The sequence below is a fragment of the Channa argus genome, chromosome 4 (genome assembly GCF_033026475.1).
Source record: "Channa argus isolate prfri chromosome 4, Channa argus male v1.0, whole genome shotgun sequence".
NCBI classification, from domain to species: domain Eukaryota; kingdom Metazoa; phylum Chordata; class Actinopteri; order Anabantiformes; family Channidae; genus Channa; species Channa argus.
Window position 1 is genome coordinate 14,689,601 of NC_090200.1, and position 15,619 is coordinate 14,705,219.

Sequence of the window (15,619 nt, forward strand, 5' to 3'; positions counted from 1 at the left end):
GTGTCTTGAGCCAGTGACAGCGTATAATATTTCATGAGAGGGAAAATGGGTTTTCTGCCTCTGAAATGTCAGTATACAATCAATCGCATTAAAGCTGATACGCCTGTCTGGATTGTCTGTCTATGTATACCATGGGGCCCAAAACAAAAACAAATGTGGCTGATAAAACGGTCTAGTGTTACATTGCTCTTTGTGAATAATTGATATTCTGGGACTGCTCTAGGAGAAAGACATCACACAGTACTGAACCTCAGTACCTCCATCATGTTCCTGCTTTCTTGATGTCCAACCTTCTCCAGTGGCTTGGGCTCTGCAGGAACTTGCTGCTCAGTGTTAGTCTGGGTTGAGTCCTTGGCCAGGCAACAGAGATTATGGAGTTGTTGCCCTTCCTGTGGTGGTAGATGTGACTGGTTACCCTTGGCGCTGTCCTGTTTGGGGGCGACATGAGCCAAGACAGGACTGACCTTGGCAACTATGGCAGCAGAGCGAGGCTTGGCAGTGCGTCCTCGCTGGACGGTCTCCCAGCCCTCATCATTTTTAACTGGAAAATATGAGGCAGGGAAAAAAACTATTGTCACCATGTTGTCTATACTAGGAAAAAAAAAAAAAAAAAACCCTCTCTGAGGACATTCCTTGAGTACAACCTGAGGTGGGCTTGAGTGATTTCTTACCAGATTTTTCAACTGGGCTTGTGGTTGGTTGATTGGAGCTAGGGACAGAATGAGTGCACCTTACTCTGTCTGCCCAGCTGGGGCCTGTGTGCGAGAGCCGTGCTGAAGCCATTGTAGGTGGAGGGCCACTGAATTAAACACACACATCATACATAGGAACCTGTTAATTTACACCTGCACAGTGAAAGCTTTACTTTTAACAGTTAGGATTTTCAGACCTATTCAATCATCTTTGAATTGGTCCTACTTTGCTGCCTGTTGTAGAGATTTTAGCAAGCCGAAGACAGTCTATCTAACCAATCCAACACTTTCTACTCAGAGATAGCATGGGACTGAATTGGACAAAAGGCCTCCGTAATGATCAATATCCATTTCCTGCAGCATCCGATTACTGAGCAGTGCACATATTGAACCAATGCTTCAGCAGTCTTTAACTGAGACTTTCATCTACACCTTCCACTGAGTCCATGGCAAAAGAGCGAGACTCAAACTGCATTAAACTAATGCTTTGCCATCAACAATCAATGGCCATATTGCAAGATAAGATAATCTGCATTTCCTATCCCCTTCAAAAACAGACATATTGATCAGCTAATAACAGGATGCCGTTATACATCGTTAATCAAATAAAAAGTTTAAGTTGAGATGAGGAGGTTGACTAGAAACAATAGCAGTGAGACAGAGCTTACCCGAAGTTTAGAGTGCGACGTGCACCTGGAGAAGGAACCATTCTGTCTGCTGAGGGACTCTGTATCACATGCCGTCCGGGAGACATCTTACGTACCTCCCAAGCTAAGGAGGTAGGCCTAAACAAAGTAAATGTCGCAAACATCACTTAACATAAATTAATTACAATTTCTAGCTGTTAAACACGCAGTGGCTTGCCTCACACTTTGGCAAATCGTTTAAATAACTGATCCATTTGCAGTAATTTATGCAATAAATGAAGCTTGTAGAGGCTGCAGGTTGTATTATTGATTAACAGTAAGCTTTAAATGAACAAACTATGTGGAAGCACTGGAAATGTAATTTCTTAATCAATTTATGGTTGCCGTGGTCACCGTGTTAAAGAGAAGCCAATAAACTCTTCCCTTTGAAATAAAGCCAAGGCTATTGATCCAGTCTGTTTGTGACTTAAAGCCAGGGACCAGACACGGGCACTTCCAGTGTCACCCCAGGGAGCAATTCAAAATCGTGAGAATACACACAAAAAAAGGAAAACGTGAAAGAGAAACTAAAGAAGATCACCTGTTCTGGGCATCTGTTTTCTCTAACTTCTCCTGAAGTTGGATCCAGTCTATGAGAGCTTTGAAATCCCGTACATAGTTGTCCAACATCATCAACACCTCCTAATAGCAGTAAATATAGGATGGAGACTGATTACACAGCAGACTACAAGAAAATGTAAAGAACTGTGCAAATAAATGTTAAATCAGTAAGAACAGTACATTTTGCTTCATAAAGCTGAAAAATATCCAAAATATTTTTTTATATTACTTGCTAAAGAAAAAACAAAAATAAACAAACCGTGTCAAAAAACCTGATCTCAACTTAATTATACTTTCTTAGATTCTGTAGTTCTATTTTTATAACCTTTGTATACTGTAAGCATCAACTATGTGCATTTTCAAAATGTACTACTTGGGGCCTGTCTGTGATATTAAATATTTTGGCAATTAGTCAGTACAATCAAAAGCTAAATGGGAAAAAAAAAACTTCACTTTTCACTAAATATGAGTAACCGACATCTCAAATGCTTGGGAGCTCAAATCTACCATTCAAGTCAGTTTAAACTGACAGGAATCTGAAAGATCAGGAGTGTTGTTAAAAAGCAGGACCTGACCCACACCTCTTGATGTGCAAAGACATACACTTGATCGAAGGGTTTGTGGAAAAACAGGGAAAGCAAATCCCTATAGCAAATGCCCATTATTTGCACTTGGACTGACTCAGTGTTAGTTGTCCAGAGGTGGTGAGCTGTGTAGTGCTTTTTCCCAGAGCTCTAATGAAACGGACACAAATGATTGATGGGGAGCGTGAAGGGAGTGGTAATTGAGAGTAAAGCTTCACAGTGCTTTTAGTTAATAGACAAGTCAGGCCAGTGAAAGATGTGTCCAGAAGCAGGTCTGCTGATTAGAGCTAGTTAACAGGCAAAGACCACCGCTATGGCCCAGTGTTCATTTGGTAATGAAGGCCAAGAGGGAGCAAGCGCTGCTGCTCCTCTGACAGATAAACCAACAGTGAGTGAAGGCACCATAAAGTGGCTTTCAGCGTGTTATCAGGCACACTTACCTAAATACAGTCCTCACATAACATTTCATGAGAAATGACTAAATGTTTAACCTTTCTGAGGTGTTGCCATAAAGTATGATAAGCAGTAAAACCCTGTGGTCCAAACAATGAAACAAGAATGAGCATGTAGTGGTGGCCAGGTCATTCTAGCTGATCCCAGGTAAATGATTAACACTATTGTTTTTAAATGTATTCATTATCCAGAATATTGTTTTTCATTTCAATTTCAGAATCAAAATACACGTCAGAAGTTCTGGGTATTATTTCAAAATAAGAAACAGTCTGCAGGCTTGTTGGCATCATTATTAGGCATGTATGTATTACTCTGTTTGGTGGAAATGGTTTCCGCTATATAGGAAAGCATATGTCAGCACCAAGGTTCTTACAGCAAGTATTACAGTAATATAGCCTCAACAGCAAATGAGGCATCACTTTCTTGTGTCCATAACTTTTTAGGTGAAAAATTGTTAGCCATTTGGGTGAGTGCACAATGCAGATTGCCCATAGCCACACTCGGGGATTGTGGCTAGGGTCTAATCACAGCACTCTGCATCTACTCATGATGACTCCATCATCTATCAGTGTCCATTAAGCCCAAGCTGGGAGGTTTGGAAGAGCTATGAATAATGCCCAGGTCCATGGCCATTAGACAGCAATTGGGTGTATAGGGATTATGGTGGTAAGAGTGTATGTGCGCGCAACCTGATGTCTCACATAGGCCAACTGAAAACATGCTGATCACACCACAGGGAGCTGCACTGTGGCACAGAAAGCAAGCCGACCACACCACAGGGAACTGGGCTATGGCACTGACCACAGACCAGCATGGCACAAGAATCAATAAACAAGGGCAGCAGATTCATGCCAGCATGCCCAGTGAAAACACTGCAGTACCACTGCAAGGAAGCACCACCAACCAGAATGAGTGCTAAATATGATGCTTATTTTATGTGCAAGATGTAGACCAAAATGCATTCCATATTGCTAAGTACTATTCCAGCAAATGCTTGATGACAAACACAGCACATACACAATATTGTTTACAGTATTTCATCAATTTTCAGTCCAGTCTGCCAGGCCCATGAGAGAGTCCTGTGATAATTCTCTCACCGGCAAGCCTGCAGGGAGACCCTCTGACAAAAAGCAGAGATCAAGAGGAATGTAATCTGTAAACGACAAATTTTGTTCTGAGCTCAGTGTCCCCCTCTAGTGTTCATAGCCTCCTAAAAAAGGAATTTATATTTTCTCGTGTCAGATATTCATATCAAAGATTCAAGAACGTAACATTTGCATTTTACCAGGGCAAAATGTTTTTGACATGACTAACCTTGCATTCTACAACGCTCTGATCAGATTCACAGGTGACGTAAATCTCATCCACAGCTCGGCGCAGATTGTCAAAGAGGAATGCCCAGTAGCGTGCACGCAGATCCACCTTACGGGGCTGTCTGGCTTTGGTGGGGCTTTTTTCTGCACCCTTGTCCAACATGGCACTGCCTGTGCCCTTACCTTCCAAAACAGCATTCTGTGGACAGTAAAAATCTGTAAATACAGCAGGCACAGTATTTTTTTCTGTTGACTAGGGCAAGAGGTACTGAACTTTGTGGCACTGCTAATGCCATACGTCCCAACATTGGTTTTATCCAGAGTGCACCTGGAAGTATCAATTATTTTAAAAAATTGATTTGGTTATAAAGCATTTCACTGGTGCAGGGAGAGACAAAGTAATCCTATATCAGACTTTGCAGAATTTTTATTTTATTTTTTAAAATAGTGTACAAAAGGAACTAAGTCTATTTGTTTTAAATTAAACAGTTCATTTAAGACAGATTTTGGTTGGAGACTAGATTTTCTCAATTTTTCTCTGTTTCTAGGTGAACTCAGCTTTTCCAAGAGTGTTACAGTCACAGATCCACTGCAGTGAATTTTTAAGTGTTTAAATCACTGCTTGGCAGAAAAAAAACAAAAAACCCAAACTGATTTAGCTTGGTGAATGCTGCCCTCTAGTGGAAACAGATATACACCTACCTGTTTCTTATTTCTCTGTTGTCCAGAACTGATCCTCTGACCCCTGGAGTTGCAACTGGAGTTGTTTTTGGACTTTGCTATGTAAAGAAAAAAAGAACGCTTATAAAATAGGAACGGATGAAAAAAACTAAGCTGCAAGCTAACGTTCCACCTGCTCATATGATGCCATGAAAAATTATTTAACAATTCATAGTAATGCGGGTTTGATTACTATTTGATAAATGCAAATGTCAAAAAACAGAAGGGAATAGGACAATATTCTTAAGTGAAGTGCTAAAGATAAAAGGTTGGACATTTATTTAGTTGCAGTAATGCAATGCAATACTATTTTTGGAAGATTTCTAGCTTTCATGACAAATTCAATAGCAAGAAGCACCCTTAACTGAATAATTTAAATGACCCACAGAGAAGAGTGAGCGACACAGCAAAAGTAATGAAATATGGGAGTCTCTGGTGTGGGCTTCTGAGTAGGGTGGCCTAAAAGCTTCCTTTTTTGTAGAGGCCAAAATAATGTGGAGCATAAAAATACTTTGGGAAAAGGCTTCAAGTGACAATTTACCAGACTTGTTTTTCAAATATCAAACCATACTGATAAACATTTATCAGTCTACCCATGACGTGAAAAATGATAACTGTGTTGATCACTGTCTTCAAGAAAGTCTGTAGTCAATGCTCCAAACTAATGACTAAACACTTCCAAAACAATAAGACTGTCACACTCTGTTTACTCTACTCATTGATATTAGCCCGCAGGGCTTAAGCTGCGTAGACATCTTGCCCTTTGGGCATATAGAGGAGTTGTTTTATGCACATGGTAGACAAACTTACTTGCCTGAAACAGAAAATGTAGACCTGATAAAAGTTAAACTAAATTAAAATTAAACTAAGACAGTTTACAGTTTTCTATATACCGCAAATAAGGGGCCTTCAAGAAAAAGCTAATAAGACACAGGCAAAAGTGTTAATCCATCTTTTTAAATTAGAGAAATAAAATGGAGGCTAAATTGTGACTTTGTGAATTTAAAGAGATTATTTTTAATAGAAAAAGGAAAATACATCATGCTTAAAGCAATTTGCTGATTCATAGCCTACTTTATAGTCAAATTTTAACAGCCCCAAGATATTCAGCTGGTAAAAATGTTAATATCCCAGACTTTATGGATGTTGGTAAACGTTTAAAGTTCCCACTTTTGGTGAAGTTAACACATTTTGGATAGCTGCTCACATCGAGGCAAAATTGTGAATCTCTTTTAGTTTACTACTTAGCTCACTGGTCATATTTAAAACGTTTTATTAGATTGGAAAGAAATTGTTTACCGCTTATTAACAATAACCGCGACACAGCTGTACTGCTGTTGAGGCAGCTTCTTTCAACTGTTGCAGTTTGGTCTTTCAGAGGGAAGACGTTTAAAGACTGTGTTTGTCGATGCACCCTTCAGTTCTGGTTCAACCAGATATAGAATTGATAAGCAAAATGTGAAGATGCACCATGAATATTTTCTATGGCTTGTTAACAACACTGATAAATTTGCCTCATTCAACAGCGGAAACACTTCGCGTAGACCCATGTTATTAAGGTTTCATGAATTAGTAAGCGGGGAAAGACAGCATCAAACTTCCTGGTTTCTGGTTCGCGTAACATCAGAGAAGACAGCTCTACAATGAAATGAGATTATAACCAATTTGTGGCTGGGAGAGAAACATAAATTAATGTTTGGGAAACAGTCACCTATATTTTCAATTCCAAAACCACAAAGTTTACTTTCCCCAGGCATGTGGGCAAGTGTTAATGTCGAGCACTGAGCAAAATAATAGGTACCTTCCTCCTCTTTATTTTCAAGTGGTACACTCCAAGCTATGAGGTTTCGAGCAGCACGGCCCTCCTCAGCCACTATCTTCCGCACTTTGTCATGGCTGTTGGAGCGCTGAAAAGAAGCCTAAATGAGAGACAGATTAATAACTTAATGTTAGTACATTATCCAAAAACCAAGGGATGACATGACGCCAGATAAAGGAAACCCAAGCAAGCATAAGCAGAAAATGCACACAGAAAGGCAGCGCTATTCTCTGCCCTGCAAAGTTATGTCACACTATTAACTGTTAAGGGATGGGTAACAGTGGTTCAGTGAGTAACTTTTATACCTTTTGTTTTGTTTGGATATAAATAGTTTAAATTTAATGGATGGGACAAAGGTAGGCAACACTGCTCTATTAGGACGTCCAATACCATTCATGTACATGTAATCAAACTAGAATCACTGAAAGGAAACAAAAATCGGGTAAAGTGTTTTCACATAAGGGGATAATGGACATGAAGGTGAGAAGCATTTTCTTCATACATTACTTCGTATGTGGTGACACACTAGAATACCTAGGGGAGAAAATTAAATGGGCACAAATATGAAATGTAATTACAATGCAAAAAAAAAAAACTTTATGGTCAATTTATATAGTCTGCTCATAATGAAGTCTAACCCTCCCTCTGTAGCCATAGAGCTGCATTTCATGCACATCAATATAGCACACTTTCCTTAAATAAACAAATCCACTGTTCCTCAGGAAACTGGTCCTCTACAAGTACATCAACTGTTGTTTGCATTTGAGTATTGTTAAAAACTACAGTAGCCAGTGTATTATTTAACAAAGGTGTGTCAATTCATCGCAAACACAGCTCGAAATCCCAGGGAGAGAAAGATTCAGGATCTGGGATTATTTAGGCGCAATAAAGATAATTACTTCACCCTGCGCACATTAGGCTGTAAAAGGTACTAGATACAGAAATAAGTATTTTTGTTCTGAAATCACGGGATAAGAATTCTTCAGATCCCACTAAGATTTTTTTTTTATGTTTTTCTTTTCACAAAAAACATTTGTGACTATGAAGTGATCTAGAAATACTATACAATATACTACAGTAATAGTATACTATACTATAGTACAGTTTCCAGTATTCTATATACAGTACATTTCCACCACGGTATGTCAATCAGAAGATTTGAATTATGCCCTGCAATGTATACTTCCTCATGTTTGTTCGTTTAAAGAGTTGATGATTGAATAAACTATTGAACTAGAAAAATCATTTCCAAAGAGAAAATGCACTGTGAATGCGTACTTCAGAGCCGATTAGTCTTAAAAACTTCAAGAAGCAATTATGTGATGCCATTGATGATGTAATCGATATCATCATCTAGTTTAAGTATAAAAATCTTTCGAGTATAAAAAAGTATAAAAGACATTTAAAAAGCCATACAAAAGCATAAATGTCTTTTTTAAGCTGAATGTTTTAAAGTCTGAACAGTGTTTCTTACTGAGTAACTATGTATGCCGAAGCAGTTAGGACCCAAAAACAAAGTGCACTGAATGCTCCGGCGCCAGAAGGATTTTCCAATAGAAGCTGAAAAAAAGCGTTTTTTGCTGAAATAGCTGAAAGTTTTGTTATACAGCTGAAATTAAATGTTGTTTCCTTACATACTGGTTAGGCAAAACTTCGCTTAAAAACTTCAAAAGGCAATTATGGGATGTCATATATGATGTCAAAAAAATTGTTTTAAAAAGTATAAACATTTTGAAAATTATAAAAAGGATATTACTATATATTTGTTAAGCAAACTTCAAAGGCAAAAACTTCAAAAGGCAATTATGTGATGTCACCGATGATGTCAGAGCAACAATTTTTAAAAGTGTACAAATCTTAAGAAGGTTTAAAAGATATTTAAAAAGCCTTATACATGCGTCAATATCCTTTATAAGCTAAATGTTTTGCTGAAGCACTCACAGTAAATAAAGATTAAAATATCATTACTGTGATATTTTATTTTGAGTAAATTAACATATCAATTGAAAAATTAAAAAAAAAAAAGCTTAAAATGAAATTAACTAGATTAATAAAAAAAATTATCTGTAGATAAATCTACATGAAAAATAATCGTTAGGCGCAGCTCTATTTATAGTGTATACTTTAAGATTTTGTCTTCAGTGGGAAAAAAATAAAAAAAAAATAAAATGGTCATAGTGCCATAGATACAGAGGAAATTATCATTGTTCACAATAACAAAATTACATATGATATAATTTCACTGAGAAGCCTCCAATTGCCTTAGCATATTGTAATATGCTGTCTCGATTTTGCTAAACTCCTTGTGCATTTCTGAGCCAAGGTCCGCATTCAATATATGTATGAGATCTGCTGGCAGAGATTGTGACAAGAAACAGAGGCAGAAACTGGAAACCTGCTTTGTGCCCAGCATGCATCATGGTTGACCTACACATTGAATATGCATCAGTGAATTTGATTGTAACCCCGGGTGAAGCAGACACATAGAACCAAAATAAATGCAAGAAGTGCTGCAAATAGTCATTAATCACATTTGTTTCCTTTGAGACATAACACACATAATAGTGTGCAACAAAAGATGGCATCAACATCTTCCTACATCTGACAAACATTTAGTCAGATAACAGTTTGATCAAACGACTTATCCATTATGCATATAATAAACACTCTAAACAATAAATACTACAGCTCCAAACCTATATGACATACCTTATATACAGAAATTACAAGAATTAATCACTAAATAGTCTGACTTCTCGTAATCTGGTTACAAAACCATAAAAAAGCTAAACGTAGAGGTCCATCATTCTCAATCTTCAACTCTCGACCAGCTGAATGATCTCCATCAATTCTCCTTACTCAAAGTATTCTAATGTTGATGAAACCAAACCCAACTTGCTGTTTTGTTCTTATCGAAAACCAACACAAAAACTGAGAGCCAGTTCTGCTCTTAATAGCAAATGAGTCATGGAACAAACGGTTCCCTCTTTTCCAGGCTGTCTCTCACTAACACCACTATTCAGGCAGGAAAGCTAGCGCCAAATTATGAAACACACTGCTATGGCCAAAGATTTGAGGAAACAAGTGATAATAAGGCCAATGTTTATATAAAAATAACACGTTATAATCACTTCAGATTTTTTTTCAAGTCCAACAAAGTGAATGTGGCTCATTAGGCATTACATGGGCAGAAACAGCATGCATGTATTTGTCTGATCGTATTTAATGTCCCTAAGGGAGATATCCAGCTGACCTACTTTTGGTGAGCAAAATTCTTTAGATGTAAAGAGGCCTAGGCTTTATTGCACCAAGTGGTCTTTTCCCCAAGTAAAAAAAAAACAATAAAAAGAAAAAAAAACAGACCATTAGTGATGTCAGTTAGTGTGAATGGACAATCTCACATCGAGCGGCTGTACATATTTACTTTTTTTCTTGTGTTGGCAGCCATTGGATGACAGATGAGTGTTTTAAGACTATCTTACCTACTAACAACTGATGGCTAACTGTGTGCAGCTGCCTGAAGCAAAAAGACTTACAGCAAAATTCTCATAATCCACTTAAATCAACTGCAAACAAGCTGCCCACTGGGATTCAGTACAAAAGGAAGATCGACTCTGAAACATAACAAATGCTATAGTCTCTTTTCAGGGAATTGCCCTTGCAGAGAACGCATTTATCTCCAAGCCTGCGCCAAGTAAGGGGGCAAGTGTAATGTTTCACGGCAAGTAGAAAGACAGTGGGTGTCAAAGAACTCACTAGGAGAGACAGAGTAAATCAAAAGATCAGAGTATACATACAGAATAGAAGTACAGTCTGTAAGCAGGTTCCACGTCCTGATCCACCCCTGACATACTTTTGCAGCCCACTTCAGGCAACCTGCTCCCCCTCACAAGCACTGCCACTCATGCGAGGTGACATCGTCATCTGATGGCAGGACCAAAATAGACTTCTACTGTGTAGTCCACACTGCTACAAATTGCCCAGCTGTGTCCACGCCTCTCATAGTAGTGGCTGAGAGAAACAAGTGCTGAGAAGCCCACCTGCCCAGTCTTTAACCATCTGTAATCTAGGCTGAGCTATCAGCCCTTTGCTGAGTTAGCTGCCTCTTCCCAGGCCTAGCTCACTGCCTGCTGCTGTCTATCTGCCTGCAGCCTCCTATATTTACTGCTATGCTCCTCTAGTCTCCCAGTGCTCTATCACAGCCCTCACTCTCTCTCACTTTCTGTTTCTCATCTCTCACTCTCCTTCTGCCAAAAAGGCTGTGCAGTCATGGGCACAGCAGGCCCGCCGCCGCTCTGCCCCCCATTCTGCAATGCCAGTGTGCGCTCATGCAAGCCATACATTAGCAGCACAGAGTGATGCTCTGGATCTGATTGGATTCGGCATCTGGTGATTCATAGGCTGCTGGGGCAGAAAACACACAACTCCACATGGCCTGTCTGCCTACAAAGGGGACAAACTTACAAAGTCTGCAAGACGCAGCATGCTTTAATGTATGTGTCCCATTGCTCAACATAAAACCCCTCCAGCTGTGACATACTTTAATGATCACATGTATATCAAAGTATACACATCTGTAAGCCATAAAACATTTCACAAAACCCATAAGGCCATTTAATAGCATTTATCATCACTTGGTAAAAACACAGTAGGTATGTTTAGCAATGTTCTCAGGAGCTAAGAAGGTCATCAGAGATGCCAACATCACACCTAGAGACGGTAAGGTCACACCCAAATCCATCTTTTCCTTACTGATGCGTTAGCCAGGTGAACCCATTCTCCATGATCCGGTCTCTTAAGCTCAAGCTAGCATCGGAATTTTAACGCATTAACATTTGACTGACGTACTTTAGCTCATATAAACGAGCGAACAGCTCACTACATACCTTCAAAGCGTTTATGGATGCATTCTTGTTTTTGCCCCCTCCATGCGAGGAGCCGGAGCTGTTGCTACCAGACCTTTCCCTCCCGTCACCACCTTGGCTAACTCTAGGACCGAGGCGGTGCTGCCCAGCGCCACGCCGTCGTCCATCGTGGCGGTTGTCCTTGGACATCGATCCTACTATTTGTTCAACTGTCAGTCGGTATAAAAGAGATGTGCGAGTGCGAATAAAGTTGTGTAGCTGTCAGGGCCGATGAAACAACATATCAGATAAATACATGACAGTGTGCACAACCTAACAAAGCAGGAAGACAGTAGCCTTCACATGTTTTGACTAGCAATAGGATTATCCAATAAATTCACCATAACGTATAAACGACATACGAATCGGCCAATCATGTGCAGGATAATTTGGGTCAAAGGGTGGGACGAGTTTCGTTAGGGCGGGACTTTAAACTTTCTACCATGGCAACCAGGAAGATCGGGCGGGACATGTGAGGCTATGATCAGTGGTTGTCAAGTTACCTACAAACGGCCGGAAGAAAACGAAAACAGGGAGATGCTTTCAAAGTATGATTGCTTACATAGACAGAAAACCTCTTACACCAAATACTGCTGCTGTTGTTGCTGGAAAATACACGACACACAAGACAAACAGGACAGCACATTATTCTAATGGCAGCATTGATTTTACAGTTGACCGTGTTGATTATTCCCAAGAAGTTCAGCCATTACTTGTACAGCCTATGTTGCATGTTTTTTGGGTCTTATATAGCTTTGTCAACGGTGTAAGCAAGAGATTCTATATACGATTGAATTATATTAATCACATTTTTTTTTTATCCTTTCGGGTTATCCCGTGAGTTCAGGGTCGCCAAAGCGGATCATTGTCCGCATGATGATTTGGCACAGTTTATGCCCTTCCTGACGCAACCCTCCCCAGTTTCTACCAGGCTTGGACCGGGTCTGCACAGCTGGGGAGGGAAAGGGCTGTTGGGGGTCCAGTGTCCAGAGACACTTCGACATATAGCGTTAATCGAACGTGAACGACTGCCTTACCAACTGAGCTACTGCCGCTATTAGTTCAATTTTTTTTTTTATAAAAGTGAATCTACGCCTGAATCATTTATTTTGAATTTTGTGACCGGAAGTACACCTTTTCTTTCAACGTGATTGACACTGGCGTCCACCAATGTACGAAGAACTCCCCACGGTAATAACAACACACATCATTTACATTATTTGTCTACTTTATTTTATTTAATTTATTAGTGGCCTGCTTGTGTTGCCTGCATTTGTATTTATCTATGCTAAGTTGTTGGTCTTGCTCCCGATTTTGTCTGCATATCGACATAAAAGCTTTTTAAAGTCTGACATCTTCACTCTTTCTTAAATACACAGGACTAGACATTAACCAGTATCTTTACCTGGTCGTTTGCTTTGCTGTCCCCCTTTAATTAACTGCAGGCGCAGATTTTGAAGGTTTCAGGACGATCGAGGCTCACGTGTAAAGTTGAGTTTGTTTGAACTTCCACCAGCTTTCCACAGGGTCGCACAGTTGCATTGTGGCATCTTTGAACCAGTCATTTGAGTTTTCCACAAACTAAAAGCACAGTATTTACTGTTCATTAACTGTGTTACAGATGGCTTCATCTGCGATATTGGCATTGCTGTTACTTCAGTTTGGACTTGGACAAAGCTCAAGTAAACATCCTCATGAAGATCATTATATTGGCCAGCAGCACAACCCTGAACACGATATGAATGTCCTGCTCGGAGATGAGGTTGTTATATATTATTATACTCGTTATCTGACTTTCCTCAGCCCAATCACTTTGATTGTTTAACATGTTCAGGTTTTACTATATTTTCTATATATTTTATTCCATTCAAGGACACAGAAGCCATAAAGAAACTCAGCCCGGCAGAACAGAAGAAAAAGATGATGGAAATCATTAGGAAAATTGATACAAATGCTGACAAACTGCTAAGTGCAGGTACATTTATAGTTGTTTTTTAAAATTAGGAATAAAATCGCAAAGACAAACAAAGGTGATCAAAGGTTTACTTAGTACTCAGTGAGCTTTTTTTTAATTAATATTACAGAGGAGATCACTTTATGGATACAACATGTCTACAGAAAATATGCTCTGGATGATGCAGAGGAGCGGTTCCCTGAATATGACACCGACAAAGACGGTGTTGTAACATGGAAGGAATATAACATGGTCGCCCATGGCGAGCTCATTCGTTTTGATGACAGCACTATTTTAGAGGATCCAGAGCAAGAGTCTCTCAGATATGTAGGCATGCATGATGTCCTGTTACAAATCACATCATGTGACAGTCTAAATTCCATGTATGTTACTTTAACAAAGGCTCTTGTCTCCATCAGCTCCATCTCAAGGAGAAGAGGCGCTTTGATTTTGCTGATAGGGACCACACACCTGGCCTTAATGTGACAGAGTTTCTTGCCTTCACCCACCCATCTGAAGTGGATCACATGACTGTAAGACTAGTTCCTACTTCTTTGCTAAACGTGAAATTAAAACAATGGCTTCCTGACAGCCGTGCTATAATTGCCATTCCTATGTCATGTGAGAGTTTGATGATTAACTTTTTTCTTTAAAGGATTTTGCGATTGAAGATGTGTTGAATGAATATGACACAGACAACGATGAATTCATCAGTCTAAGTGAATATATTGGAAATGTTCGTGGTGATGGTAAGAACGCAGAGATTTTTTCAAGACACAGTATTGCATGTGTGTTGTTACTTTACTGTCCAAAACCCAACTTTTATCACCTATGTACCACCATTAATTTCTGTTTTCAGAGGATTCCCCTTCACAATGGGAGATTGAAGAAACAGTACGCTTTAAAGATCTCTATGATCAAGACAAGGATGGCAAGTTGAATAGAGAGGAGCAGCTGCGATGGGTTGCACCTAATAGCTACGGTTCAGCAAGAGAAGAGGTAAACCTGATTTGATTCTACTCAATTGTTAAGTTACAACACATTTCTTGACACACATTATGTATATATAGGATATTTAATATCCTCAACCTATTGACTGATATTATTATATTTCTGCTGCCTTCATAACCATATGGTAACAAATTTAGTGATTTCATTTCTTAGTTTTGCTTTCCTGTCAAACAGGCTCTTCACCTCATCCAGGAAATGGACCGTGATGGAGATGGACAGATCTCAGAGGCTGAAGTTTTGAAAAATCAAGAAACATTCATGAACAGTGAAGTGACAGACTATGGCAGACAGCTACATATACCACACCATGAATTATAACTATATGTTCATGTTTATTGTAGGTTTATATACATTCATTTTCATAGACATGTAATGTAGTTTATTTCCTGACTTGTACATTAGCATAACTCTTGGGATTCACATCCACTCCCAAAATAAAAGAGATCAAGTTTTCAAGATTAATTGCCAAAATAACAGGAGCACATATCTGGCAACACAGGTATATTATGTCAACATCATAAGTTACATAGTCTAAAATGTCCACAGTGTTAGGTGTTAGGTGCTGATGAGTAATGTGTGCACCAAGGCTGTTACCTGGGATTACGTACTATGGTAAGGTTTTCCTAGTATTTTGTCCAACACCCAACATGCATAAATTCCTCTGGAAGAACATGCAGTTTAAACTGGGAATATAATTTTAACCACTTTTAAGGACATTCTGACAAAAATACACAAAACACGTGGGTGTGAAAAGCAGCAATCCTGTACTTGTAATCAAAGAGTTAGTTTTGATTAAACTTTTCGAACAAGTTAGTTGAATTGCAGCTGTGAATCCTTTCTGTTTGTCCTTTCACACGTGTCATATCAGTCCATTTGTGAAAGCTGCTGACATGTTGCGGCTCTTCCTCATTTAAATCAAGTG

At 39.2% G+C, this 15,619-nt stretch overlaps 2 protein-coding genes across 5 annotated transcripts in view; one reads left to right on the plus strand and one right to left on the minus strand.

The window, feature by feature from the left end:
• scaper (S-phase cyclin A-associated protein in the ER) overlaps positions 1-12,040 on the minus strand; it is a 54,804-nt gene extending 42,764 nt beyond the window's left edge. For 2 of the 3 annotated variants that reach the window (XM_067501318.1, XM_067501316.1), the window contains exons 1-8: positions 11,715-12,040; positions 6,811-6,928; positions 4,992-5,068; positions 4,291-4,488; positions 1,920-2,020; positions 1,361-1,477; positions 672-799; positions 258-541 (exon numbers count right to left, since the gene is read on the minus strand). In XM_067501318.1, coding sequence (XP_067357419.1) covers positions 258-541; positions 672-799; positions 1,361-1,477; positions 1,920-2,020; positions 4,291-4,488; positions 4,992-5,068; positions 6,811-6,928; positions 11,715-11,882 — 1,191 coding nt within the window. In that variant the 5' untranslated portion in view covers positions 11,883-12,040. Of the gene's footprint in view, positions 1-257; positions 542-671; positions 800-1,360; positions 1,478-1,919; positions 2,021-4,290; positions 4,489-4,991; positions 5,069-6,810; positions 6,929-10,625; positions 10,994-11,714 lie in introns of those variants that run through there. The other variant, XM_067501317.1, reaches the window with a different exon arrangement.
• A 651-nt stretch (positions 12,041-12,691) lies between these two features.
• On the plus strand, positions 12,692-15,510 carry rcn2 (reticulocalbin 2). Of its 2 annotated transcripts, XM_067500472.1 has the most exons (9): positions 12,692-12,923; positions 13,178-13,222; positions 13,354-13,494; positions 13,605-13,707; positions 13,817-14,013; positions 14,106-14,219; positions 14,342-14,435; positions 14,546-14,685; positions 14,872-15,510. In XM_067500472.1, the coding sequence occupies exons 1-9, from the start codon at positions 12,903-12,905 to the stop codon at positions 15,013-15,015; spliced, it is 999 nt and encodes a 332-aa protein (XP_067356573.1). In that variant the 5' UTR covers positions 12,692-12,902; the 3' UTR covers positions 15,016-15,510. The 2 variants fall into 2 exon arrangements, with proteins under 2 accessions (XP_067356573.1, XP_067356575.1); XM_067500474.1 differs by lacking the exon at positions 13,178-13,222 and having other exon boundaries at positions 12,693-12,923.
• Positions 15,511-15,619: the final 109 nt, after the last annotated feature.

Bases quoted from the DNA above. Each gene is read 5' to 3' on its own strand.
- rcn2 (XM_067500472.1), top strand. From the start codon at position 12,903: ATGTACGAAGAACTCCCCACG. The intron at 14,014-14,105 runs GTAGGCATGCAT...TGTCTCCATCAG, and splicing joins AGCAAGAGTCTCTCAGATAT to CTCCATCTCAAGGAGAAGAG. The intron at 14,686-14,871 runs GTAAACCTGATT...CCTGTCAAACAG, and splicing joins ACGGTTCAGCAAGAGAAGAG to GCTCTTCACCTCATCCAGGA.